This window comes from Panthera leo, chromosome C1 (genome assembly GCF_018350215.1).
Source record: "Panthera leo isolate Ple1 chromosome C1, P.leo_Ple1_pat1.1, whole genome shotgun sequence".
In the NCBI taxonomy this organism is placed as follows: Eukaryota; Metazoa; Chordata; class Mammalia; order Carnivora; family Felidae; genus Panthera; species Panthera leo.
This window is the reverse complement of record NC_056686.1, coordinates 133,704,942-133,732,295: the sequence shown is the minus strand read 5'-3', so window position 1 is coordinate 133,732,295 and position 27,354 is coordinate 133,704,942. Positions and strand designations below refer to the sequence as shown.

The 27,354-nt window shown below is 35.3% G+C and overlaps 1 protein-coding gene across 2 annotated transcripts in view; it reads right to left on the bottom strand.

Annotated features, from left to right (window-relative positions):
- Positions 1 to 27,354, bottom strand: part of ARHGAP15 (Rho GTPase activating protein 15) — a 609,505-nt gene that overhangs the window by 197,304 nt on the left and 384,847 nt on the right. For both annotated transcript variants that reach the window (XM_042948667.1, XM_042948666.1), the window contains one exon: positions 881 to 958. In XM_042948667.1, coding sequence (XP_042804601.1) covers positions 881 to 958 — 78 coding nt within the window. The remainder of the gene's footprint in view (positions 1 to 880; positions 959 to 27,354) is intronic.

Genomic DNA, 27,354 nt, shown 5'->3' with positions numbered 1-27,354 from the left:
GGTCCTCCAAGTCTTTTCATGACTTGATAGCTCATTTCATCTTATCACCAAAAAGTATTCCATTATATGAATGTACCATAGTTTGTTTACCCATTCACCTATTGATGGACATCTTGGCTGCTTTCAAGTTTTATCAATTATGACTAAAGCTGTTGGAAATATTTGTGCACAGGCTTTTGTGTGAACACAAGTTATGAACTCTTTTGGGTCAATACCAAGGAGCACGATTGCTGGATAGTATGGTATAAATACATTTTCCTAAGAGCCTACCAAACTGTCTTTCCAAGTATCTGTATCATTTTGCATTTCAATTAGCAATGAATGGGGATTCCACACCCTTGTCAGCACTTGGTGTTACCAGTGTTTTAGCCTTTGGCCATCCTGATAGGTGTTTAGTAGTATCTCATTATTGTTTCTATTTGTAATTCTTTGATGATACATCTATTTCCTAATTTTTAATTCTTTTACTTACCTATTACATATTTTTCTAACGTCTATGATTTTGACTTTGATGTTCCCATTATTCATTTATTCAAGTACTTATCCATATGGATTAAGTGTTTATTATATGCCAGTAGCATTTTTCAAAGCTAGGTTATTTTTCTTTATTTTGCCCTTTTATTATTCTTTTTTTTTAATTTTTAGTTTGCCATTTTCCACTAATTATTCATTTCACGTAAACTGTTAGTTGGTTTTTCTGTCTATTAATCTCCAAGTAAGCTGGCTATCTTTTATTTCTCTGGTGACAATTGCTTACTCAACTTTCTCTTGTTCTCTTCAAAGTGTTTATCATTATAGATTCATAATACATACAGCACAGAGTCTGAAATATCGTTAGAGATGAAACTACTGAGAAAAATGAAGTGAAGAAATCACTTACCTTGGTTGACAATAAATCTTAACTTCTGTATTGTCGCCAGATTGCCACTAACTCTGTATATTCCATCAACATCTAGACCTGAAAATAAAAGGGCATGTTTTATATTTGTCCATAAAAGAACTGAAAGGATAAAAGAAAAAAAAAATAATAAATGTGAGAAGGAAGGAAATAGTAAATCAACACGAAATATCCCTTCCTCAGAGAGAAAACAAATTTCTGTTCTACACCAAGAAATCTTAATAGTTTAATTTCAACAAACTAATCATAAAATTCAGTCATAGTTAATCATCAACAAATTTAAGTCTAGTTGAATCATAGAAGACCAATAGGTAGCATTGGATTTTACACTGTAGTTAAGGTTCATTCCCCAGGAAAAGGCACGAATTAAACTAGTGGTGGACAGGAGAAGAACCTTTACATATACATTGTTGCTCTTTTTTGAACAGAAAATAACCCAAGGCATTTGTGAAGTCTCCCTTCCTCTTTCTCCTTCCCTCCCTCCAGTCTATTCTATTCTATTCTATTCTATTCTATTCTATTCTATTCTATTCATCCTATCCTATCCTATCCCATTCCATTCTTTTTTTCTTATAATCGCTATAACGTAAGGTGCATTGGTCTGATTATTTGAAACTACAGAATGAAAATCCGATTCCAGATGTATCATTAGCCTGATCATCTCTAGTGTATTATAGGTAAAGGGAGTGTTCTGTTATGTAAGGAAAATAAAGAAAAAATTTTCGACAAAATGGTGAAATTAGTTTCAGATTGTTTTAAAACTGGTCGTCTATAATTCAAAATAACTTATCCTGGCCGTGGATTTGGATAATCAACCACTTGTTTTCCACACATCTATTTATGGCATCTAGTTATTTCCATGACCAAGTTATCGAAAAATGAGGAAACAGGAAAATAGAAAGAGAAACACTTACCAAAACACTATTACACGCCTTAAGGGATATTGATAACATAACTTTAATGTCAAGAATGTATATTTATTGATGTGTCCAGGCTCTCAGAGAGGCCAGGGATGAGGTTACCACCCATCTCCCTATTTCTCTAGGGAAATGGCATAGCACCATGATTAAATACTGTAATTCACAATCATAAGTATTAAATAAATTGGTAGAAATTATTGTCATAACATAAATAAGGGCTTTGTAAAGCTCTTTACTGACATGAAATAATCTCTTTTACAGTAGGAGCATTTCTGCCATTGTGCATATTTCATCAGTAGTTTAAGATAGAATAACATAACTTGCAACACTGGTATTTAAAAATTTTTTTTAACATTTTAAAATTTATTTTTGAGAGTAAGAGAGAGAGACAGAGCAAGAGTGGGAGAGGGTCAGAGAGAGAGGGAGACCTAGAATCTGTAGCAGGCTCCAGGCTCCGAGCTGTCAGCCCAGAGCCTGACGTGGGGCTTGAACTTACAAACTGGGAGATCATGACCTGAGCTGAAGTTGGACGCCTAACCCACTGAACCACCCATGAGCCCTGCAATGCTGGTACTGATGGTATAATTCAAAACCATTATTCACTACTTTTAAGATTTTATTTTTTTAAGTTTTATTTTATTTATTTATTTTGAGAGAAAGGCAGCGCGCAGGAGGGGCAGAGAGAGAATTCCAAGTGGGTTCCTCACTATCAGTGCAGAGCCCGATGTAGGGTTTAAACTCACGAACTGTGAGATCATGACCTGAGCCAAAACCAAGAGTCATACGCTTAACCAACTGAGCCACCCCAGTACCTCTGAAGGCTTTATTTTTCTAGAGCAGTTTCAAGTTTATAGCAAAATTGAAGGTAAGGTACAGAGATTTCCCATATGGTTCCAGTTCTTCATAGACCCATAGCTTCCCCAATTATCAGCAACCTCCACTAGAATGGTACATTTGTTACCACTGAGGAGCCTTCACTGATACATCATAATCAATGTTTATCATTGCACTATGATTCATTCTGGTCTTGTATATTCTGTGGGTTGGAATATGGATAATGACATATATCCATCATTATAGTATCGTACAGAGTATTTTCACTCCCCTACAAATCCTCTCTGCCCACCTATTCATCTTCACGATGTTTGCCCTTGCATGTAATCAACTATAGAGCAATTTGGAGTAATATCAATAAAATGAAATAGCTGTTAGCAAATGTATTAATTGGTTTAAGTGTTGTAATTCTAGAATAATCTAATAATAAACTCTTGAATCTGTGTCCCTTCCTGAGAATTATGAATTTATGAGGAATTACGATGAAGTTGGACATCTATTAGTATGTATGAATGTTTAAGACCCCTCCACTGATCAAAATCACATATATTATTTCTTTCTGGTGCACAAAATAGCTCCATTAATCAAAAGTTACTCTAGTTTGTTTGCTTTTAAGTACAATGTGCATTTGACAACTGAAATGTGACAATAATGTTAATTAAAAATTTTCTAATATTTAATTCCTAGTGTTAGTATTTGACCATATTGGTCTTCGGTTTATACGTATATACTCAGAACTTCATAATTTATTAACCATTACTTTTCTTGCTTTGTCATTAGATGGTGTTTAGTATTTAAATTTAACCTATAAAATCTTAAAGAATATGATAGATTTAAAAAATATTACAACTTACACATTCAAGCAATGTGTCCTTTAAAGTATTCCCTCTCGGGGTATATTTAATTTTTTCTGAACATGTAGCCATTGGGGAAAATATTTTGGAATTCTTCTTTAAAATCACCTTCGGTGGTTCCATATTGTCTGTAGGAAAATGTCGCTGGGGGCAAGTTAAGGGCCTTTGGTAGTAGTTTTGGATTTGGGAACTAGATAAAGGTCATTCAAAACCATGAATGGTGAATAATGCCGTCTTGCTGGCCACCACAAGCAGACAAAATTTCACCAAATGAAAGCGGTCTAGTATTTGCCCTTGAGTGATCAGTTTCTCTGAAAGAATTTGAGAAAAAGAATATTTTGGAAAATAGAAACATTGAGGCAACATGCAGATGTACATTCCCCAAGAGAGAAAACTTCACATGCTTTTTAAAGAATCAGTCCTATTAGCTCTACTTAAAATGATGATTCATGGTGAAATGTCACTTAACATCTATTACAAGAAAAACGAGAAAATTTACTATATATTTCTTTTTTAAATTAATTTTTGTTTTGGACCTGAATCAGAGGTCGGTATTGCTTGAATGCACAAACTTTTAATTCAAATAAGAACCTTACGTAAGTCTTACTTTAATATGCATATGTCTTTATTCAAGGTATAAAATGAAGCACATTTCTACTTCTTTTCTAATTATTTTATACGCTATTGTAAATGCACGTGTTGTCTAGGGTTATAACTGAATTTCAATTACTGAAGTTCCCCAATATCCAAAATGTTCTTTTCCTTTTCTAGAAATTTAAAGTTACAACATAAGAAGTACCTTCCCTTGGTGTTCATATTTTAGTAGAAGTTTTTTTCTTATACTTTTTTTTTTTTTGAGTTCAGTAATCAAAAACATTTGAAAGAGCAGTATGGGTTGGATACATTACGCTTGGGCAATTGGAAAACACTATACTGTTTAAACAAAGCAGCCTCATCCTAAATTAATAACCCAATTTTCTTTTGGGATAAAAGGAGGGAGGGCTGAGGATGGAGACAGGGAGTATAACTCAGACCAGTGCCACCACTGTGGTTGGAGAACTAAGTCATAGCAGAGAAACTGCTTTGTGGCTTAAGATAGAAACCAGAAAGTAAGAGGGAGTAAAGCAAAACATATTAGATGCAATTTGAATCTAACTTGACACAACTTCCAAGCCCTTTAGAGTCAGAGATATCAACACCATATATCTTGTGAAGGATAACAGTCTCTGACATTAGTGGCTCCTGCTTCAAATGGCTCATGCTCCCCTGCTATCATACTTTTTAAATTACATAAATAGAGTGAAAATGACAAAGTACATATTAAAAAGGAGGGTATTACATTTTGCAAAATAATCTGGAACATATCAGTGAATTTTAGCAGTTATAAATTACATAGGTACAGTCTTGAAGTTGATTAGTTTCCCTCTGAATGCCTCACAGAGTGGCAAACCCAAAGTCCTGGGAATATTACCCAAATTGCAGTGATTCACGTGCCATCCTCTTTTTGCTCCAAGAACTTTGAAAGTTATGCCAAACCAAACCAATGTAAATTGGTGGATTTGGACATCCTTTTCATGACCACATTATCCTTGCTGGATTGGAAACTACTTATTTTGGAAATATAATTAGACCTCGTATGATTTTGCAATGAGCAATGTCTTCAAGGTACCCATGCTGCGCTTTGGTGAAGTTTGGAGAAAAATCACTTTCAAAGGTACTTCTTTCTAGAAAATGCCATGACTGAATGCTGACAAGAACTTTGCTTGTTATGATAAAAATACTGTGGAAACATGGTGAAGCTGAGTCATTTTATTTTATTTATTTTTTATCAGACTGGCATTAATGGCAGTTATGAAAAACTCTCTGAAGAAATCCATGTTCGCTGAAATATCATTTATTTGTTCATTTTCAACTGACCTTCTTAGGTTTCAAAACAGTGTTTACCGTTGACAGAGATGACTGGGTATTGCTGTAGGAAATTTTAAGAAGTCTCTCTCCTCCACCTCCCACCTTCTCTTAGGAAGCTTAGACTAGGATAGACACACAATTAGGAGTTATTAGACCAAATGGTGGTCTAAACCCAGTGGAAAGAATGCAGCTGTCATGAGTAATTCCCACTATAAATCTTAGACACTTTCCAAAAAGAAATCTAAGAGACCAGCACTGTTTCCAGAGTTGACTGGTTTATCTGCCAAAATACAGGCAGTTTTTAACAATGCAGATGAGCCTGTTAAAAATAGTTGCAAACTGTGGATTAGGTAGCATTCTTGGTAGCTTGAATGATGGACAAACCACGAAGATGTAGAATTTGAGCCTGGTTGAGAGGTGTGGCCCAAAAGCTTGCTTGTTTTTCTGGAACATAACAAAATGCATCTGAACCCCTGGAGTCTGAAATGTGGGCTGGGAATTTTGCACAAACAGCCCCTCTCCCGAGATTTATGGCACTTCCTAATTCCTAGGAGGCCAGAGCTACCACAAGAAGAATCATTCTCACAATTCTTTGGTCTTCTGGCTTTTCCCTCTGGCAAAAAGCAATGAGCACAGGAACACCCAGACTGCCCCCCGAAGAGAGCTGCCCATTTCTTTCTTGATCCTTCTGAAGGTCCTGCTTGATTTCAGAGCTGAATATGAGGGGAAGTGTATGTGCCATTCAGACCTATTCTTCCTCCTCTAAATTGAGTGTCTCCAACCTTCTATCACCAGCTTATCTGTTCTCATACTTTAATTTCAAAGACTGAGGTTATAGGTTATAATCTCAAACTCTAAGTTTGATTTTTGCTCTGTCTCAATGGCTGATATTAATGCCACAGCTTTGTGCTGGCTTTATTTAACTATTAATAACTTCTTGTGAGATGCTCATCCTTCAAGAATGATTACCTTGGGAAATAGTTGATTCTTAAATCAAATTACCTCTGAGCTACAGAAAAATAAGAAACTTCATGTGTTTCCTCTTTCTTTCCCTTACCTCCCTCATAGTTCTGGTTTTATCCTTTGTGTTACTGCTGACTTTCTCTAAGTTTAGTTTATTCTTTATAAATACTTTGTGACTTGTTTATGTTTAATATTAACTGCTACTACTACTAAAAAAAGGAGGGTGATTGGGTTCAACATTAAAATTTTGCTTCATAAAGGAGCTCTTCCAAAAGTCAAAGTCTGATGTGTTCTCTTCTTTTGTAGGTTCCTTCATTTCCTCAAATTAAGCACTGCCCAAAAGGAGTTTCAGTGATGATGGAAATATTCTATATATTACCTGTTCAAGCCAGTTGCCACTGGCCACATTTGGCTGACTACTGAGAGCTTGAAATGTGGTCAATGCAACCAAATATCTATTGTACTTAATTTAATTTAATTTTTTAAAATTTATTTATTTATTTATTTATTTATTTATTTATTTATTTACTTATTTATTGTTATTTATTTATTTATTTTTAATTTAAATTCAAATTAGTTAACATACAGTGTAGGCTTTAGGAGTAGAACACAGTAATTCATCACTTACATATATCACCCAGTGCTCATCGCAACAAGTGTCCTCCTTAATGCATGTCACCCATTTAACCCACTGCCCCACCCTCTCCCCTCTAGCAACTCTCAGTTTGTTCTCTGCATTTAAGCCTCTTATGTTTTGCCTCCTTCTCTGCTTTTATCTTAGCTTGTACTTAATTTTAAATAATGTAACTTTGTAACTACCATATTGGACAGTGCAGCTCAAGATCATAGTCAACTACTGGTCCTCTCTTGTGTTCCACTGTTATTGTCTTTTGGGTTTATTTTTAAGAGTTCTCTTTTCATAAAAGTATGTGATTAGTAAATTTTCATATTTCTTCCATTTCAATGACTGTTTCATAATTAATTGTTGATTTAAATATTTGGGCGTCATAATCTTTTACTTTTCTAACTTTAAAAAATAATATTTCATTATCTTGTAGCATCTCTGCTGTTAAGTCCTTTATTAAATTGATCATTAATGCCTTATAGATCAGTTGCTTTTTCTTTAAGGATTTGTTTTTAAAGACTTATGCTTTAAACTTGTGGAAGTAAAATACTCAGATGTGTCTACATCTAGGCCCTTTCAATCAGAAAAGCTTCTTTTATTTTTTCTTGATATGTCCTTCCCTCTACTGTCTCTTTTCTATCTAGAGCTACTTTAAGATGGATGTTCAAATATCAGATTATCCTCATGACTGAAAGAGCAAATTAATCGGAATATATGGTGGCCATGGTGAGCAGATAATAGACTAGCAGCTCTTTAATTACCAAAAGAGGGAGGATTTGATTTTGGATATGGAATACTTTAACTGTTTTGCTCCTGGCCAAAGCTCTCTAACTCTCTTATATAGAGAAGATCTGAGTTACCTTATTATCCACTGCCTTCTTTCTCAGATGCCAGCCTCTTCTCCTCTGTCCTTCTAGAATTTGTTCTCAGGCTGAAGCAGCTGCTGCAGGTGATTCCTTGGTCCAAGGGAGGGGCCCAGGTCTCCCAGATATTAGATCTGACATTTAGCAAGTTACTTTCTTTATTATCCTCTTTTTGTTTGTCAACTCCAAGTTTGGATATTCTCTAGGACATCCCTGGAAAGAACTGTGCCTAATTATTATGTCTGGGAATGGTGTTTCTTCTGCTCCAATTTCTCCACTTATTTGATCCCATCTGCTTTCTGTCTTCCTGGAATTTCTATTTCTGGTTGGCTTATGGCACCTTTTCTGTTTTCAGCACCATTATTATATATATTTTTTTCTTTTTAAAATATCTTTTCTATTATTTCATTGGGGGTTTTTGAGGAGGGAGAATCAGACATGTTTTTTCAGTATGCCACCTTGAATGGGGCCCTCTATTGTTTTTCATAAAGATAGACATTTTAATGCTAAAAACAAAAGTTTCATTAGACTGTGAAGATACTGCTATATAATAATTTTGTCTATGGGCAAATGGCATATAAATGGCATGGGATTACATTATGCATATTTAAAATACTCATGTGCCTCCAATTCTAACATTGGGAAAATATGTTAATACAGTGTTCAGGATAAGTATACCCCTCATTTCCTTTTTTCTCAGTCTTGTCCGTTTTTTGTATTTACAAAAGTTCTGGTATCAGTTATGATTTCTCAAATGTTCCTTTTATTAGTGAGATTGTTTCATTTTTTTTTCTTCCATTTGTTTCATGAGCCCTTTCTTTTCCATTTTCATCCAATTTGGATATTTTATCCTACCTTCCTTGTATCTATGCTATAAAATCTTATAAGACAATTGTCACAGTAAGTTTTTCTTTTTAATATCATAACAAAATATACACCTTCAATTAGTTTTAGTTTTGATTATTGAAGTAGAGTTGACATAAAATGTTATATTAGTTTCTGGGTACCACATAGTGATTTGACAATTCTATACATCATCTTCAATTTTCCTTCACTATGTTTGTTTGCTTGATTTGGGTAATAGTCCTTTTTCAATGACTTATGTATGTCTGAATGAAATGAGTTTTCATCTATAAGATATTTCATATTAGATTCATATGGAAAAGAGAATTTTTCTGCTTTTAGTCTATGAAAAAAGTAAGTATTTGTTGCAAGAATTTTTAAAGAAATGTTAGAGTAAAAAAAGGTCACTAACAAAGGTGCTTATTGAATGAGCCTCCCATCTCTCCAGTTCTTTTTAAGTTGGACACTGGACACAGGAGAAGCACACTGAGTTGCCAGAAACACAAAAGCTGTCCCTCCTCAATGTGCACTGTCTTTTTTCACTATAAGAATTTTCCCCTTACATTTATACTTAGTTCTGATCATAATATTTTACTAAATGTCTCATAATTAGAGGTGCTTACCTATGCCATTATAGTCCAAAAAAGTAGATAGTAGTATGTAAAAAGTCCTGTGAAAACTCACATCAGTACTGAGGGCTAGATCCTTGTTACCAATTCCTATCATTTTTTTTAATGCATTAGGCTTATTTTTGTATATAATCTCTACACATTTCACTCAACTCGTATTCCATTTAGACTTACTACTGGGCCAATTGCCTTTAAAATCATGCTTTTTATTTTATTTTATTTTATTTTATTTTATTATTTATTTTATTTTTTAATAAAAGATTTTTTTAATGTCTATTTATTTTTGAGAGAGACAGAGACAGAATGTGAGTGGGTTAGAGGCAGAGAGAGAGGGAGACACAAAATCCAAAGCAGGCTCCAGGCTCCGAGCCGTCAGCACAGAGCCTGATGTGGGTCTTGAACTCACAGAGCTGTGAGATCATGACCTGAGCCGAAGTCAGATGCTCAACTGACCGAACCACCCAGGCGCCCCTAAAATCATGTTTTTTAAACGTACAGGTTACTAATTGATAGGCCAATAAGGATAAAAAACAAAGGGAAAAAAGTTACAACATGGCCAGTGTGATACAGGTGGAAGTGATTTGTATGCCCTGCTTAATACCTGAGTAAAATGAAATGATAGTCTAAGGACGGCATCCCCTGTGTGGTTCCTCATTTCTTACACTTCTTACATATTGACTCTTACATATCTGCCTAAACTCAGCTAAGAACTTGAGATTTAATAATATGAAACCTGAAGGATGGTAGACACAAATATGAGTTATAGAATTATATAATCTTAGAATCACTCTGAAAGCATCTTAGGTAAGAAGGATCTCAGAGAGACCTTGAATTTGCCTGTGAAACTTCAGTAGGAAACCTAAAATCTTGATTTGACAAAACAAAAGATAATGAACTGAAATGATTTCTGCAAAGTGGGAAGCAAGGTACCTAGAAACAGTCTTTGATAAATTCTTTTACATGTTTCTATTTTTTTTCTTTTCTTTTTCTTTTCTTTTTTTCTTTTTTTTCTTTCTCTCTCTTTTTTCTTAGTCTTGAAGACAAATATTGGCCAATGATTCTGATTATCATTAAGTGAGATTTCTTGTCTTGAAGGAAAATTACATGTGTCTAGAAGATACTGAGGTTGAAGGTTGTATTTGGTTCATCTCATCTCATTCTCTGAGTTTCTTTTATGTTTATTATGTTATGCTGTGATCATGCCGATGTAAAAAAAAATATATCTATATCTATATCTATATCTATATCTATATCTATATCTATATCTATATCTATATCTATATCTATATCGGTATTGTGACTTGCTCAGAGTGTTTCTTTAAAATAAGTAGGAATGGGGTGCCTGGGTGGCTGGGTTGAGCATCTGATTTTGGCTCAGGTCATGATTTTGCAGTTGGTGGGTTTGAGCCCCACATTGGGCTCTGTGCTGACAGCTCGGAGCCTGGAACCTGCTTCAGATTCTGTGTCTCCTTCTCTCTCTGCCTCTGCCTCGCTCACACTCTGTCTCTGTCTCTCTCAAAAATAAATCAACATTAAAAAAAATTAAAATAAACAGGAGTCATAAGAATGAACAGTCTAATTCGGTCAACCATTATCATCTGGTAGTTTGCAAGCAAATTCACATAGCATAACCTGAGTTCCAAATAGCAGTGGGGGACCACCATAGCAGGAGAGGAGTAGCAGGTTTAATGAAAGAAACCCAGCTTCCTGAAGCTGCCACTCCTAAGGAAAGTTTGGCGCTTAGAAAAGAATAATCTGTAGACTATGCACATGTACACTTTAGCAACAAACTCTTTCATAAGTGAAAGGCATGCAATAAAAGGCTCACCAACACAAACAAGAAGAAAACACTGAAAAGTGACTCCTTTTGTGATGAAGTCATGGTAGTTACATAAAGTCTGGCCTTTAATCCCATTATACTTGAAATAGATATTGATTTAAAATTCATATATTTGCTGTCATTCTTTTCAATCCCCCACCCCTATTTTTTAAAACATCTAAACAAAGTGACCTCATTGTTTTCCATTGGACTTTTTTTCAAACATTGGCTGGGATGATTGAGATTCAGGAATGTGGGAAAATGGATTCCCAAACCGCGTCCCTCCCCTTTCATTCTGAACTGTAATTTTTGGCTTGGCTTGAATCACAGTCATCGCATTTCAGCCTGAATCTCTCTGTAAAGTGATCTTTCTTAAACATTTCTCTCACTCATCAAGGGATCAGAAACAAAGCTGTTCTAGTCTTTCAGCAAAACACTTACAAGCAGCTTTTACCGAGAAGTTGCAAGAGCTAAATTTCCTCTAAAATTGTTTGAAAAGCGAACATTTTCAGTGCCTCGTTGTCCTTTTTGTGAATCTTGTCATCTGTATGCCATGAGCTCCAGCAGCTATTTTAATCTGTTTTTGTTTGCAATCCATTTGGTGTCCACCCAAGGAAATGCAGGTGATTCTAATTAACTTACTGCTGAAGATGTAGGAAAAAAAAATATCTCAATTGTGTTGCACAGAATTATACTCTTAAAACCTTTCTTCTCTTATTTATAACATATTATTAATGAAAATGATTGTATGAATATGTTTACCACCTAATTCACTGCTGTTCACTTTTTTAAATCAATGAGGCTTACGGCACAGAAAAAAGCCACACACATACACAAATACACAGACACAATACAGACCCCAAGAATGCTTGCCAACTTTTATTTAACAAGGGTAGCAACTTAAAAATAACATTATTTTTACTTTGTGCAACATAGTTTAATATCTGAAATAACCCTGTTTCAATAAAAACCTATTGAAATACTCTCAGCCTAACTCTGCCCTGAAGGTAAAAGTGATTAATTGAAAGATTTTGGCAGATCTGTGCTCACCACCAGGGCAGTTTAATTTAGAACACATTCAACCATTTCTCAGTGTCTCTGTGTTGGTGGAGCGTTACTTTTGATCTTCTTTGTGGAGGGTGCCTCTAATTCGGACCCTTTAGCCAGCCACTTCCTGGAAGGTTTTGATGGCTAGCTTCTGCTAAGCATTCAGGTGAGGGAGAGCCCCTCTGGCTGCTGCTTCTAAAGTGGGTTAGGGAAGCAGAATTCCAGACACAAAGGCAAAATATACTATAAACCTGTTTGGGTATATCTACCATCAGTCAAGTCTTATTTCGATCACAGGCAAACTTTTGAGAAGTTCTGGTGACAAGGTCGGGATCACCCGACTCTTTCCTAATTAAAGAAGATGCTCCTGGCCATGACAGTGGATGAGACTGATAAGATTAAAGTTCCTTTTTTCAGGAAATATAAAGAAGATTATTATTTTCTTTTTGATAATACAGGAGAGACTATCATGTGGGTATCGTTAATACTTCTGCTAAATAGAAAGATGGGGCCGGTGCATAATCCTCCCTATTTGGCAAATAGACCTGTGCTAAATTGGGATTACATAGAAGGACAGAAACATTCCAATACATTCTGGATGGAGAGGCCTTGACTTGGTGAACTCCAGCTTCCCCAAACCTAACACATATTGATTAAGCACTTATTATATTGCAAAAGTGTGTTAGGCAAGGGGTTACAACAAAGAACAGAGGGTACATGGTCCAGATATTATGGAGCTATAGCACTAACATTGTTCTGAGGCACTCACAGTGAATGCTACACACAGACTGATGAGTTAGTACCAATAGCACCTGAAGTCCCTAATATTTTCACATATGCTGTTGCATATCTGAACAATACACTCAGTTGGTATTTGCTCTATAGCTACCTTTAGAAGGAAATATCATTCTGATATATATATTCAGTTTCACATTATATCCTGAAACAGTTAAGCAATATATGTTTTATGTATACAGTATTAAGTAATTAATCTGTGTGCAGTAGGATTATAGAAATGATTTTGGTTTTGTTTATTATTTTATTTATTTCCTACTATTTTATATGTATGCATATGTATACACGTATACATATATAGGAATATGTATATTATTATAATAAAAACAATAATGATATTTATTTAATTACCATAATATCATGCCATCAATTATGTGATATGGGTTTATGTTCTTATAGGCTCATTTGAAAAAGATTGAAAGACAAAACTACCGAGTATCTTTGAATGCTCTATTGTGTATCTCTAATTTATCTATGACATGTTTTAAGACCCATGATATCAGATTCCAAATTTTTATGAGACACAATAGAAATCTCAAAATGTAATTATTTTACAAACTATTCTATTACTGGACAAATCACACCAGGTTTGGAAATACAAATAGAAGGTTTCTGGAATACAGCTGAAAAGACATAAACAAAATTGTAAGCTCTAACTGTCCCTGGACAATTTATATCATTGTCATTCATGACTGTAGGACTTGTACAGAAAGAAATACATAGATAAGGGCCCAAATTTAGTATTGAGGTTGGCTTTTTAAATTTCTATTATCACACCATAAGAAGAAAGGTAAGGCAAGCTCTCTTTTAGTGCTGGAGGAGAGACCTATCCTCAGCTTCATTCTTTACCACTGGAAGGCTGTTAACTATCTAGTAAAGAATTGCACACACTCCAGCTACTCAAAACATTACTTGTTGACTTAAAAAAAAGACATTCCAATACAAATTGTTTTTTATTTAAACTCATCTAGCACTAGTATAATACAAACCAGGCTTCCTGCTTCTGGAGAATTTTGTCACATAGGTCTACATAAAAAGTCTTATTGAAATATTTGTCAGTGCACATACATATTTAGCGTCTACCATTTCTTTCTGGTCCATTGTCACAGAAAGAAGGCATACTAAACTAAGATGTGTTACACATGTTGATGTTCATTAGTTGAGTGTCCGTCTCATGTAGATAATTTTCTAAGTGGTTAAGAAACCGAGTTACAAATACATCTCATGTCTTCCATTGTATAAAATTTAAATAGTGTCTCAATTTCCCCATTTCCCCTAATGGCTGGCAAGTTTTGAATTTTAAGAATTTTAGAAAATCCATGACATTCATTATAGCTGACTCTTGAGGTGCTGCAGAAGTTAGAAGTGTAAGATTATCAATTTGAAGACCTGGACTTTATGTCATCGGTCCCCAAGTTTAGTCTTAACATGAATTACAGAGGCTGTATTTAAGGCATCTTTTCAGAAGTCTGGGGATAATAACTCTGTCTTAAAGTATTCCTTGTACACAATCTTGCTTATGTGTAAAATTGTGCAATTGGAATTTTATTCCTTTGTCTTTAACTCCCATGGAAGGATTTCACATCAGAGCTCACTAAGCATGTGCACTTTAGTGTAGATCAATCTATTAGACCTTGTCCTGAAAGCAGAATTCAGCTGAAAGAACAGGAAGTCCAATAAGACTTCGCTTGTGTAATGTGTGGGACAGGAGGAGAGGGCACGTGTAATACATAATGGGAAAGAAACGGAGGGAGGAAGCGAGTGTCCTATACTGGTTTCAAGCTAATCCAAACGGGTAGTTGCCATTATCTAAATGCTTACCCTTCCTGGATTTTCTATTTTCAGATACACAAGGATTTGAGGAAATGGAAGTATTCTCGCTGTGCTTAAAGACTTGGGTGAGGAAAGGTGTATTTTTCAGCTTGTCTAAACATATTTTATCCTTAAACATAATTTATTCTTATCATCATAATAATTTTCCATCACGTGAAAAGTGTAATAAATTGTCCTCCTTAGAGACAACTTCTACAATGTTTTTTTTTTTTCATTTAGATGAGTCTAATACTTTAAGCTGAAGTTCCAAGACAAGATTATATAAAGCCATATAGGGCTTTGCCCTACAGATTGAAATTCTATGAAGAGACACATTGTTCATCCTTGAAGTCATGAGCTCTCTAACACCACCCCTTTCTCCTGTTTGCAAAGCACCTGCATAGAACACAGTCTTGGAGACTTCTCCTGCTGCGTCATTCTTCTGCACCTGCACTGTGTATGGAGCTGTGTTATCGACCACTGGCTCCATCTGAAACCTTTCATCCCTGTAGTGGCCTTAAGTCTCCCCAAGTAACTCACACTAAAGCTCATCAGTAAGAGACAAATAGCCCTGAACAATGGCAGCCTCATGAGGTCCTAGATTCCCAATCTACTTTCAAGTGTTCAAACAAGCCTTAATAAAGACTATTACACCCAGAAATGTATGCATTTCTATGAATTCATTGACTGGAATATCAAAAGAAAATGATGACCTTATTTTGCCCAAAACTAGAGCCAAGTACGCTGCAAGCAAAACCCTTAGAAAAGAGGAGGAAAGTAAGCTTGGGAACAGAGCATGCTTTTAGAGGTGTCAGTACGACTGTCTTCTTTCCCTTATCAAGCACAACAAGACAGAATAAAACCCTTTCTTCACTGGTGCTTGGAAAACCTCTAATAGGAGACAAAGACATTTAGTGTTAAATTGTTGTTACCTTTTAAAACAACTGTAACTCAAGGTAACACTCAAAGGTGTTTTAAGGGTGTCTAAAACTTCAAGATAGGGTATAAATGATATCCCTGAGCCAGGTTTGCCAGCAGGAAGGTGTTGCAGGTCAGACCCAGTGTTCAAGGGGACATTGTGCAGTAATGTAACCATTTAGCAAAGAAAAAAGAAGGAAGGGAGCAAATGACGACCCCAAATACATCTTACTCTGTCCTGGAGTTGTCTTTGTTCAGACCCATGTTTTGTCCCTGTGAGAACTTTCACTAACACGTTTGTAATTGTCTTTTTATGGTTTCAGGATTTCAGACTACTTCCAACTTTAACCCAAACTACCAACATTAGTTATAATATACTGGTATAAATATGGAACACAAATTCAGCATTTGACAATGTTTAACAAATAAAAACTGTTTCCCCTGCCCACCATGCTGTCAAACAGGATGATGACAATAAATGATTCAGGGCCTTGAGTATAAAGTTTTGTTTTCATTCTTATATGCCGTATGTGTTACAAATAGCAGATAAGAGGGGACTTCAAACAAGGGAGGTTATTGTTCATAAAATAGTATTTCTGTGCAATCTCCAACAATTTTAGTTAAACAGATACACTAATTGTTTTCCTTTGTTTTGGTAATGCAATTTGTGGGAGTTAATTTTTAAAATAGGAAATTTTAAGCATTTACATTTTTTTTAAAATTTACATCCAAGTTAATTAGCATATAGTGCAATAATGACTTCAGGAGTAGAATCCAGTGATTCATCCCCTACATATAACTTAAGAATTCTTTTTAACTCTTTCTCTTTTATATAAAATGTTACCGAGCTGATATAGCCACAGGGTTAGCGGCAGTATTATTTTAAATCATTTTAAGTTTATTTATTTATTTTAAGAGAGAGTGAGAATCGGAGCAGACAAGCAGGGGAGAGGCAAAGAGAGAAGGAGAGAGAGAGAGAGAGAGAGAGAGAGAGAGAGAGAGAGAATAGCAAGCAGGCTCCATGCTGTCAGCACAGAGCCCAATGTCGGGCTTGAACTCACGAACTGTGAGATCATGACCTGAGCTGAAGTCAAGAGCCAGACACTTTACTGACTAAGCCATCCAGGCACTCCTAGATGCAATATTTTTTTAAATATTAAAGGCTCCTATATTTTATTCTGTAAAGACATGGAAAAATATGGCCAAACTATATTATTGTGACTTGTGACCCTTGTTTTGGATCCCTGGCGATTGCTTTTTGCACATGGCAGTCTAATTGTTTCTGCTGGCTCCTCAGGAATCTACAGTGTCTCTAGAACTAATTTCAGTTAAAAAGTTGATTTCTAACATTAGTTTAATTTCTATCCTAATAGTTATCCCCCTTACGTATCTTTTCCAGAAGGTTGCCCAGAAAAAAAAAAATTATCTGCTTCTATCCATGACAAGCTTGTGAAAAAAAGCCTTTCTGGTGGGAAAAGAATTTGAAAGGAAAACATGGACGTACATATATCAGACCAAGAATTAAAAGATGAACATTATATGTGAGGAAACATTGTAAGAAGATTTCACTATATTAGTTTTTCCAAGTCAGTGTTCCAAAGCCAGTCTTGGATTATGTGTGAAAAGTAAGAACTCTATAACTGTAACAGGTGCTGGCAGGAAACTCCCATTAAAGCTTATGGAAGTTATGCCTGTAAAGTCCTGGCATCTGAGAAAATTCTCGCATAAGAATGCATTATGCATCAGATTTTTCTCACTAGAAAAACAATACAAGGCTGTGACTACTCAACATTCCCAGTCACTATTTCGCTAACATCATCCCTTGGTGATGACATCTTGGTGACCTTGCGGTGTATGTAGAGTATATATGAGGCTTCATTTCAACACTGAGAGCATGCATTGTCTTCTATATATACCAACAGAGATGTTGGTTGGCCATCTGTCTGTCCTAATCAGAGCATAAGCCTGAATTTTTTTCCCTTAGAGTCAATAGATTTATACTAATTGATCCATATTTCAAGGATTGACTCTTCATATGCAACATGGCAAATATTTATGAGATTTTACTGGAGTTTGGAGTAGTCTATAGAACATCAGGTAGTAATTAATATAGGTTTTAAATCTATAGTATTGACTCATGTTGGAAAGTATTAGCATTATGTGTGGCACATAGTGCATGCTTAACAAATGTCACCTTTTTTTCCTTACATAAATCAGCTGACTTCTGTATGACCACATCTTCAAAGACTATGGTATAATCCTTTGAATGTGAACTTGCTCACCTTAAAGGTAACAAGTAAAGCCTATTTCTCTGATTAAGCACACCTTTTTAGCGTATAAATTCTAGAGGTTAAAATATTTCTTTTTCTGACATTTGTCTATTGGTTACAGCTAAACCAAAATTATCTTACTTTACTCTAGAAATCTAGCATTTATAAGGAATTTGATTTAATCCCAGTGGATAATTTGGATTTAAACCATTTATCAAGTTAAAAACTGAGATAAAAATTTAGACAGTATTGAACCTTAGACAAAGTCCAGTGAAAATGGTTGTGAGCCTGTATATATCCAGATGTAGGTATCCATAGCTAGATTTGTAGCTACCCTATGGATTAAATGTTACTAGCTTGCATATGTGTTTGTAGTTACAATTTTAAATATGCTTTTCATGTGCCAATATTTCTTTAGTAAAAGGTCCTGGGTTAGGGTAATATAGTTACCTTCCAGAATACACACACACACACACACACACACACACACACACACACACCAGCACCAACCCAGGCAATCTGCCAAATGTGGTTGCTGTGAAAAAGGTTTTGCTTTAGGGCAATAGCAAACTAGCTCACCACCCCGCTGCCCTGCCCATTCCTCACCACACGGCTCTTTGCTGTATCCTTAACTTCCCCTCCTACCGTGAGGGAACATTTCTTCGGACTGTTTTATTGCCAATATATTTTTACTTTGTATGATGAAATGAAACAAGGGACTGGTTTCATTAGAAAGAGAGGTAAACAGAGCATTAATTAAATTTGCTGATGATACTAAATTGGGAGGAACTGTGGACATCTGTGAAGACAAAAGAATCATACAAATGGACTTAAGGAGTTTAGAAATATGAGCAGGAAATAATAAAAAAGACTTAGCCTTAAATAATGCAAGCTAATATATTTGGGAAAAGATTGTCAGAAACATGGCTATTCAGTGAATGGTAGACGTCTGGAAAGTGGTAATCGTGAAAGAGACCTAGGGGGTGATAATGGGGAAAATTATACACAAACTTATAGGGAAGTAGGCACAATGCCCAGAGGGTTATATATAAAAGAACCAGAAAGTTAATAGTCCTATTCTTATGATACTGATAGATCTCAAAAGCATCAAGTTTGGCTGTAGTTAGTTGAATCCCTCAGGTTCATGAAATAATTTAACACTATTTGTTGAGAGACTGGTTTCTCCCTATGAAAGAAGAAAAAGTCTGTTTTGTCTGAAAGCTTTCCTGAACACCAGTTATTGGCACTATTTCTGTCTTATCCTATTATAGACTATTACTAATATGGTATATCACATAGATATGGATATAGACATTGCTATGGGTATAGATACATAAGACCCATCGTGAAAACAAAGAACTTTCAGTTTTAAGGTATTTTCTCTACTTTCTAGATAATATGACTTCATATTATGTTTCAAGAGACATTTAATCACAATCTCTTCTATCAGTTCAGTGCATCTTCAGTATATGGGATTCACTAAGGATGCATTGATGGATGAAAAAGAATTTTGGATAATATCTATCTATTCATCCATTTAATCATACAGCATGAATTGAGCCCCTACTATAAGCCAGCTTTGGTATGTTAAGCACTGAGGAGACAGAGATGAGCCAGCCACAATCCCTAGACTCAAGGACTTATATTCTAGATGGAGATACAGGGAATGAAACCAGCCATTACATCCCCATGCAATAAAGGCTATGTTAGGGAGAGCAAAGCTGTCATTGGAACACTGTGGAGTGAAATCCTAATAATGTTCAAGAGACCATGGAGGGGTGGCTGAGGATATAAATCAGAGACTATTCCTTGAAGGGGACACTCGTGCCTATGCACAAGAGGATGAATGTGAATGTGGCAGGTGGATAGGTACGGGGAGAGACCTTAGAGAGAAGGAACAGCACATGGACAAAGTACCCACCTTTGGAAAACTTGTTGTAGTTGATATTCCTGGAGCACAGGAAGCAGCTTGTAAGGATATGAAGCTGGACAGTGGACAGAGGGAATATGCTTTTGGAATAATTAGTATGAAATTTTGTTTATCCAGATGAGGCAAAGAAACCATTAAAGGGATGTCCTAAGAAGGCATAATACAATTCTGTTTGTGTTTAAGAGGAATAATGTTGTCATCATTGAGAAGGGTGGCCTGGGAAGAAAATAGAACAAAGGCAGTGATGTTAATTAGGATATTTCAAAGGAAATTATGAGTTCTAATCAAGGCCATGACAGGTAAAAGGAAGAATCAGATTCAAGAGATAGTAAGAAATGAGGGACTATTAGACTTGGTGAATGATGCTCTATGAAAGTAGAGAGAATGATCTAAAATGTCCAACATGTTTCTTTTTAGGGAAATAGGCCATGATGTTATTGACTGACTTAAGGAATAAGGGAAGAATAGGCTTGTTAGGTAAAGTGATAAATGCTGTTTGGAAAAGTTGAATTTGCGATACCAGAGGAAAATTCAAGAAGGGTTGCTCTTTGACCTCAGATCTGAGAGTAAAACGTAGCTTGAGAAGTCATTCTCAAATAAGGATTTTGAAGTCATTGAAGAAACCATTGAAGGCTTTGGTATCATTGAGATCACACAGAAAGAATGGATATAGAAATAACAGAGTCAAGAATTAAACCCAGAGGAAAATGCACATTTCTTAAACTGTCAAGCTCTAGGCTACGTACATGGACTCTAAAATTATGCCATGTAATTTCAACTACATGCCAACTGCCTACCTTTAAGGCAAAAGGAAAGGAACCTTACTACAGTGATTACAATACTGTCTGCTAGATGTTCTGCTGCCCTGTAGGAGAACTAAAGAGTAAAGTTAGCCCAACTGGTCAAAAGATACAAAACATAACAAGAAGAGCATTATTTTTAAAACAAGAACGATAATAGTCCTATTTTAATGGCGCTGGTATATTTAATGTCTTTGGAGAGCTTTCAATAGTGTCAGCAGAGTTTAACTTTTCTGCTGTGAAGTAAATTTGTAGAAAATAAAATCAATATCCAATAGCAAAATAATGTCAGAATTTAGAGTATTTGTATCCTGTCTTCATTAGCCTGAAATTGATAATTGTTTGTAGTTCACCATATATATCTTATTTCAAATTCTTTAACAGACTCTTTCAACTCAAAAAAAATATCATCAGAATAAAAATTTCTTGAGATTTACATAGAAAATAAATACTGAATCAAGAATACGAGATGTTCACAGGGAAGTAAACTAACACAGAACAGCACCAGCAGGTTATTCAAAGTCTGAATTAAAGGAAAAGAAAACAAAATAAAGGAAAAGACGTGGTGATGTGATGCTCCACTCTCTGTGTGGGTTATGAGACCCACGCCTACTCCTAACTATACTTAAGCATGTCACTTATAAGTCATAGTTGCCATTCAAGTACTTGATTAAAAATAGCAGGTTATTGGTGTTTAAACAATCCCTAGTGGTATATGACTTCCTCTGATGAAAATGAGTAGAGAATGGGTATTCCATTAGCTCCTGCATGGTGCACTTAAATGGAGTATCCCAAAACTGATGAGCATAAAATCTTTAAGGAAACATACCTTCAAATGTTTCGCATAGGTGGGTACATATGGAGAAGAATATCATTTAGAACAACATAATATACTACTATCAGAATGGTTTACATGTTTAAGAAGCAGATTTGGAAGCCATGCAAATCATACAGCTGCCTTCAATCAACCATTGTTGTTCATTGATCATCTAAGTTTCAACCACAGGCAGGTGAAGCAATGCTGTGCAACGTTCCATAAAGATTTAAGCAATGTTGAAGATAATTAATCCATTCATTCATCATTTATTGAGAACCAATTATGTGTCAGGCACTGTGAAGAGTTAAAAATAAATCCACACTCTCTATCTCAAGTAGCAGACAATGCACTGAAGGTAATATTTTAAATATTTTTTTCTTCTATAGGTTACGCTTTCACTCTAAATCTCAGGACATTCTTATTTCCTTAAAAACGCTGTGATTTTACATCTTGTCTACAGTCTACTATAAGCTCAAGAACTCTTCCAGCAGTATCATTTTAGAGTTATTTTGGTTTTGCACAGTTTTCCTCTCAAAGTGTCTTGCCCCCCCCCCCAACTTTTTTCTGAACTGAAAGTAGGAGGTTACTTGAAAAGTATAAAATTCTGCAAAAAGGTATAAAACTGGTAAGGCAAAGATTACTTGAACCCAAGAAAAACACTTCTAATTCCACAGCCTATTAGACTTTTAGATAACTTTTCACAGAATTTAGAAGAATCTCTAAGACATGAATCTTTTCAGGGGATGGGTAAATTACTCCAAAATACTCAAAGAGGAAAATATGCCAGTTCGATTATATAGACCCATGCAACTACTTCTGAAATCCACATGCCTTTTTCACTAAATATGTAGATCAATGATTAATGCTTAAGTTGGACACACTTCATTTGAAAGTGTGAAAATTCCTTGGAAAAGGAAATTCTTTTCTAGACATTTTAAAAGGAACATTATTTATTAGGAAATCCATAAAAGAGTATAATATAGCATTTTGGTCTCATTCATAGCTTCCGGAATTAATTTAAGATTTCTTAATTATCATAATTTTTTAAGCTGTAGGGAAATGTTTGTAAAAAATAGAATGTATAGATTCTTGTTCAACCAATAAACAACAGATCGTCTCACAAAATGAAGTGGCACACGCCGTGAGAGTTTTGATAATTTATTTTTTTAATCAGTTGTTTCACATTATGCAACAAGAATTTTTAAAAATTCTATTTAAAAACTACAAATCCATGTTTGAATCCCAGGGCAACAAATATTTGAAAATCTCTGTCTGCCTTATTTTTTTTTTTTTTGCGCCTTTTTATTGAAAACCTGAAAGCTTTCCAAATGCATGTGATTTTTTTTTCAAATTTTGTAAACATTTGCTTCCAGGCTAAAACATCCTGCCAACTTTCAGCCAAGATTATTTTTATGGTTGAACTATTAACTTCTGAATATGGGGGCTTATAATAGAAAAACTCCCAGACCCAGAACTCTCATCCTACAAATGACACCATTATAGGATATTTTAGAGTATTACATCTTGACATGAGGAGGTGTTGCATTATTTAAATCCTCCATTCACACAATAAGAGACTAATTTCCTAGGGTATTACGTTTGGCTCTATTTCCTTCCAACTGACTCGAAGGGAAAAGTATGGTAAGAACCCAAACTTTAGCATGGGGGTGGATGTGGGAGTGGAGGTTGGAAATTAGACTCAGGCTTTATCTGGGAAGAGACATTATTTATTCTCATGCATTCTGGATGCAAAAGTGTGGGAATATCCACTGACTGATCTGACCAGAGCCACATTGCTGGATACATTAGATACCCTTTCTGGGTATTGAACTGCACACTTGTTCCTCCATTAACTTCTGTTACGTTTAGGCTCTCTTTTTGATAATAAGACTATTGCTTAGACTTATTATAAGTCTATAGTCTTGCTATAAGTCTATAGCAAGTCTACAGATATATTGCTAGATGTGGATAAACTCCACTAAATATCACTAATCAGTACGGTGAATTAATTCCTAACCATGTGTACACACAGAATTTGTGAACATTCCATGTAAGCTTGCCATTCACAGCAAGATTTAACTTAACAAGCATTTTCTTGAGTGGGAATAAATTTCTCTGGAACAAAAAAGCAGGTATCAGGTAACTATGGTAGACTTGGTAATTGCTTCAATAACTGTCTTCTCTTCATTACTAGACCTCACAAGATTGCCCTTTTATCCACATTTGTTTTCTTAATTGCAAAATGCAGCTTTTTTCTTTCCACCTTGTCATCTCTGATTTCTTTCGGTTGTCTTTTCCAGTTTCTCTTTTGTACTCTTGCTGCCTGTTTCCTGTTTACTCTCTTTTGATTTTGTCTTCCCCTCTAGCCCTGAATGTGGCTTTCTTACAGACACAGAGGCCCCAGCATGACTACCCTAAAGAGCCAATTCCAACTTGGACCTAGCACAACACTATAGCTGTCAGGAAGGTGGCTGTCTTTGGGTTGCACTAAAACAAAACAAAACAAAGCAAAACACAAAACACAAAAACACGAAACTGGACTTAATTTCAACTTAGAAGTGAAACCTAAGGAAAATTTGCTGCAAACTTTCATGGAGCTTTTTTGGGGGATCAGCTCTTTTGTAATTGCATGTGGATGCCTAACTTTAGGCATAAAAAGCAAGCACTTACAAAAAAAAATAAAAACAACAACCGACCAACACATAGGTCAGTGCCCTCAGAAACATTTTTCTTCAGTCCACAAATATTCTCTGGGGAAAAAGAAAAGTGCTTATCTTAAACTCTTGATTTTTTTTTTTTTGAGCATGTAATTTTTATCAGTTTGTTTTGTTTTTGTTATTCTTTTTTTCACTCACTGCTTATAAAACGAGCAAGCAGAAGTCTCTCTGGAACAAGATAGAATCATAAAAGTTTTCAAGAATCTCGTCACAAACTAAACAGTACAAATTGCACATTCCTCATGGAAGTATCAGCCTTTCGTGCGTGCCTGGATCCAACTATAATAGATTATCCCAAAGTGGGAAAGAATGAACAGTACAAAATTAGCAGAACTGGGAGCAGAGCTTGTCTAGTGAAGGCAATTTGATCTGTACTTTAGCGGCCTGGATTCTCAGGCATTGGGAAAAGACTATGTTAAGTTTTATTTTGCAAGCGAACACTTGCTAGGATCTCAAGAGGCAGACTGGTGCAGTGACTCGAGTATCAGAAAAACTATAGTAACAATTATAATGCTTGGTATGTCTTAGCATAATCGTGATACCACAATCATGTCTGTTATCTGTAGAATAAATACAATAGGTGCATGGCTTACCTAATATGCAAATGCAACATATATATAGTAAATATCCATGTATCTATATATATTCCATGTTCTGAATTTTTATGACTCAGAAAAGGATATCCCTGAGTAGGTATCTAGCTATGTCTTCTTATAATATTAGCAAATATGTCCAAATATTCCCACATTGGAAAAATATATTTCATTTATAATGCCAATGGCTTGTTAATGTGACCTTCTCTCAAACTTCATGTAATAGCACAGGAATTACCAAAAAGAAATAGTTAAGGTATAATAATAATTTTAGCTATTCTTTTTCCAAGTTGCTATAATCTACCCAAAGATAACTAATTGTTCAAAGTAAACATTCCACTCCGACCACAAAAGGAATCCATTACACAAACATATAATTCACAGTCATTTTTAGTGGGTTGTAAACAGTTTGGAATGAGCATAAAATGGGACAAAAATCAAAGTGAGCATTTTGAAATGAAAAAGTGTTTGCTACAAAAGGTCAGTCCCTTTGCTTGGCAAACTATGTAGAAAAGCCTGGGAAAATGCTGATCACACAAGCAATGAGGGAATTTTAAAGCCAACAGCCTCCTTGTTTCTTTAAACAGACATCGGAACCTATAACTGGATCCTGTCAAACAAACGACAGCAAAAAAAATATAACAGCTGCTAAGAAGTCAAGTTGAGAGATAAAGTTTTTGAGGCTAAGGACCTTCTCAGAAGTAGACTAAAGGTCTTTCTTAAATCTTTAAAGCAAGGTTATGGATCCCAGGGTGGCTTTTAGGCACCAAGTCAAAAATGTAACTTTGTGTATCATTCTTGTCATAGTATTTTGTGTTCCAGCAAAAAGAGGACAAACTTGTTGATTAGCTTCTGCTGAGACATTCTGCAAAGTAGCATATAGCTGGAATTGTCCAATTTGAAAGACCTGGTATCGTTTATTTTTAATAGTGGTTAAAATACCACATATAATATAAAGTTTACCATCTGAGCCATTTTTAAATGTATAGTTCAGTTGTGTTAAGGGCATTCACATTGTTTGCAACAGATCTGTAAGTGTCATTTCAATGCTGTTAAATAGTTTGAGGGCATAGTGATTAGAAGTAAGACTTATGGAGGAAGAATGTGTTGTTAAACCATATTCCAAAGGATGAATGCCTATCCAAACAGAATTAATTTGGATAATTAATCCAACAGTCCTATTCCCTTACAAACAAAAATACGTTGGACATATAAAAATATATTTACAAGAGAAATACGCCTTTCCATTATCCATTATTATATACAAAGAAGTCTTTGGTAAAGTTTGGTATTGTCAGGTGCAAAAAGTACCAGCTTAGCATTGAGGCATGTCTTTTGGGTTGGTCACATGAAGTGACTCCTTATATTGCATTGCCATGACACATCAAGAAAATAACCTGGGAAATAAGAAATTAAACTTCTGCTCTTAGCGGAAGGCTAAAGCCAGACAAATGTGTGTTTATTATTCAGGGTTTATTGTGTCATTTAAACATATTTAATATTAATTAGTATTTAATAATACATTTAATACATTGTATATATTTAAGGTGTACCTGATGATTTGACACGATTACTACAAACTAAGTTAACATATCCTCTCCTCCCATATCTACTAATTTGTGTGTGTGTGGTGAGAATGCCTGCAATCTTCTGTCTTAGCATATTTCCAGTATCTAATCCGTTGTTAACTGTAGTCATCATGCCTATCCATTAGATATCTAGATTCATTCATCCCAGATAACTGCAATTTTGTGCCCTTTCACCAATATCTCCCCTTTATCCCCACTCCCTATTATGTGATTTTTAAGCAGACAAACTCCCCTTACCTTAAAAGAATATTGTAATGCTTATTTTTCTCTTCTAGTATCTGTTCTATTCTTTCATAACACTCACCACAGTTTGGTACTCAGGTCTTTTTGCTTAAAGTATATCTCCTCTATATGCTCAACTGGTAGCATGGAAGATGACACAGGGGTAGGCAGTAAATAGCTACTTGTTGCCGGAATACAATAAACACTTGACATTTGTTACATCATTCAAACAACATTTACTGAATGCCTACAATGTGTCAGGTACTGTGTGGGGTTCTTTCCCTGTAATGCACTTAGCAGTCTGCTAGCTACATACTTTACGTAAAAAGAATGATAGGTCATGGTCTTAATACTAATTACACCAGTTTAGACTACATTGTTTAAGTCACATCTCCTAAGCACTTGTCTTCCGAGAAATACAGGTATAACCCTACTTGTAAGTAAGCAATCTCTGTACATTTTGGGGTCATCCTAAACAACACAAAATTTCTATAAAGCAGTGCAAAAATAGACTTCTCGCTGCTTAGATCTACATACAACCTGTATGTCCAATGCCTCCCTCTGCATGCTTGTTCCCCCAGACATCAAAGAAAAATATCAGAGGATCTCATGCTTTGGGTCACCTTATCATATGTGTTGAGCGTTAGCTGAACAATGATTCAATATTTTCACAGAAACTGCTTTGGAA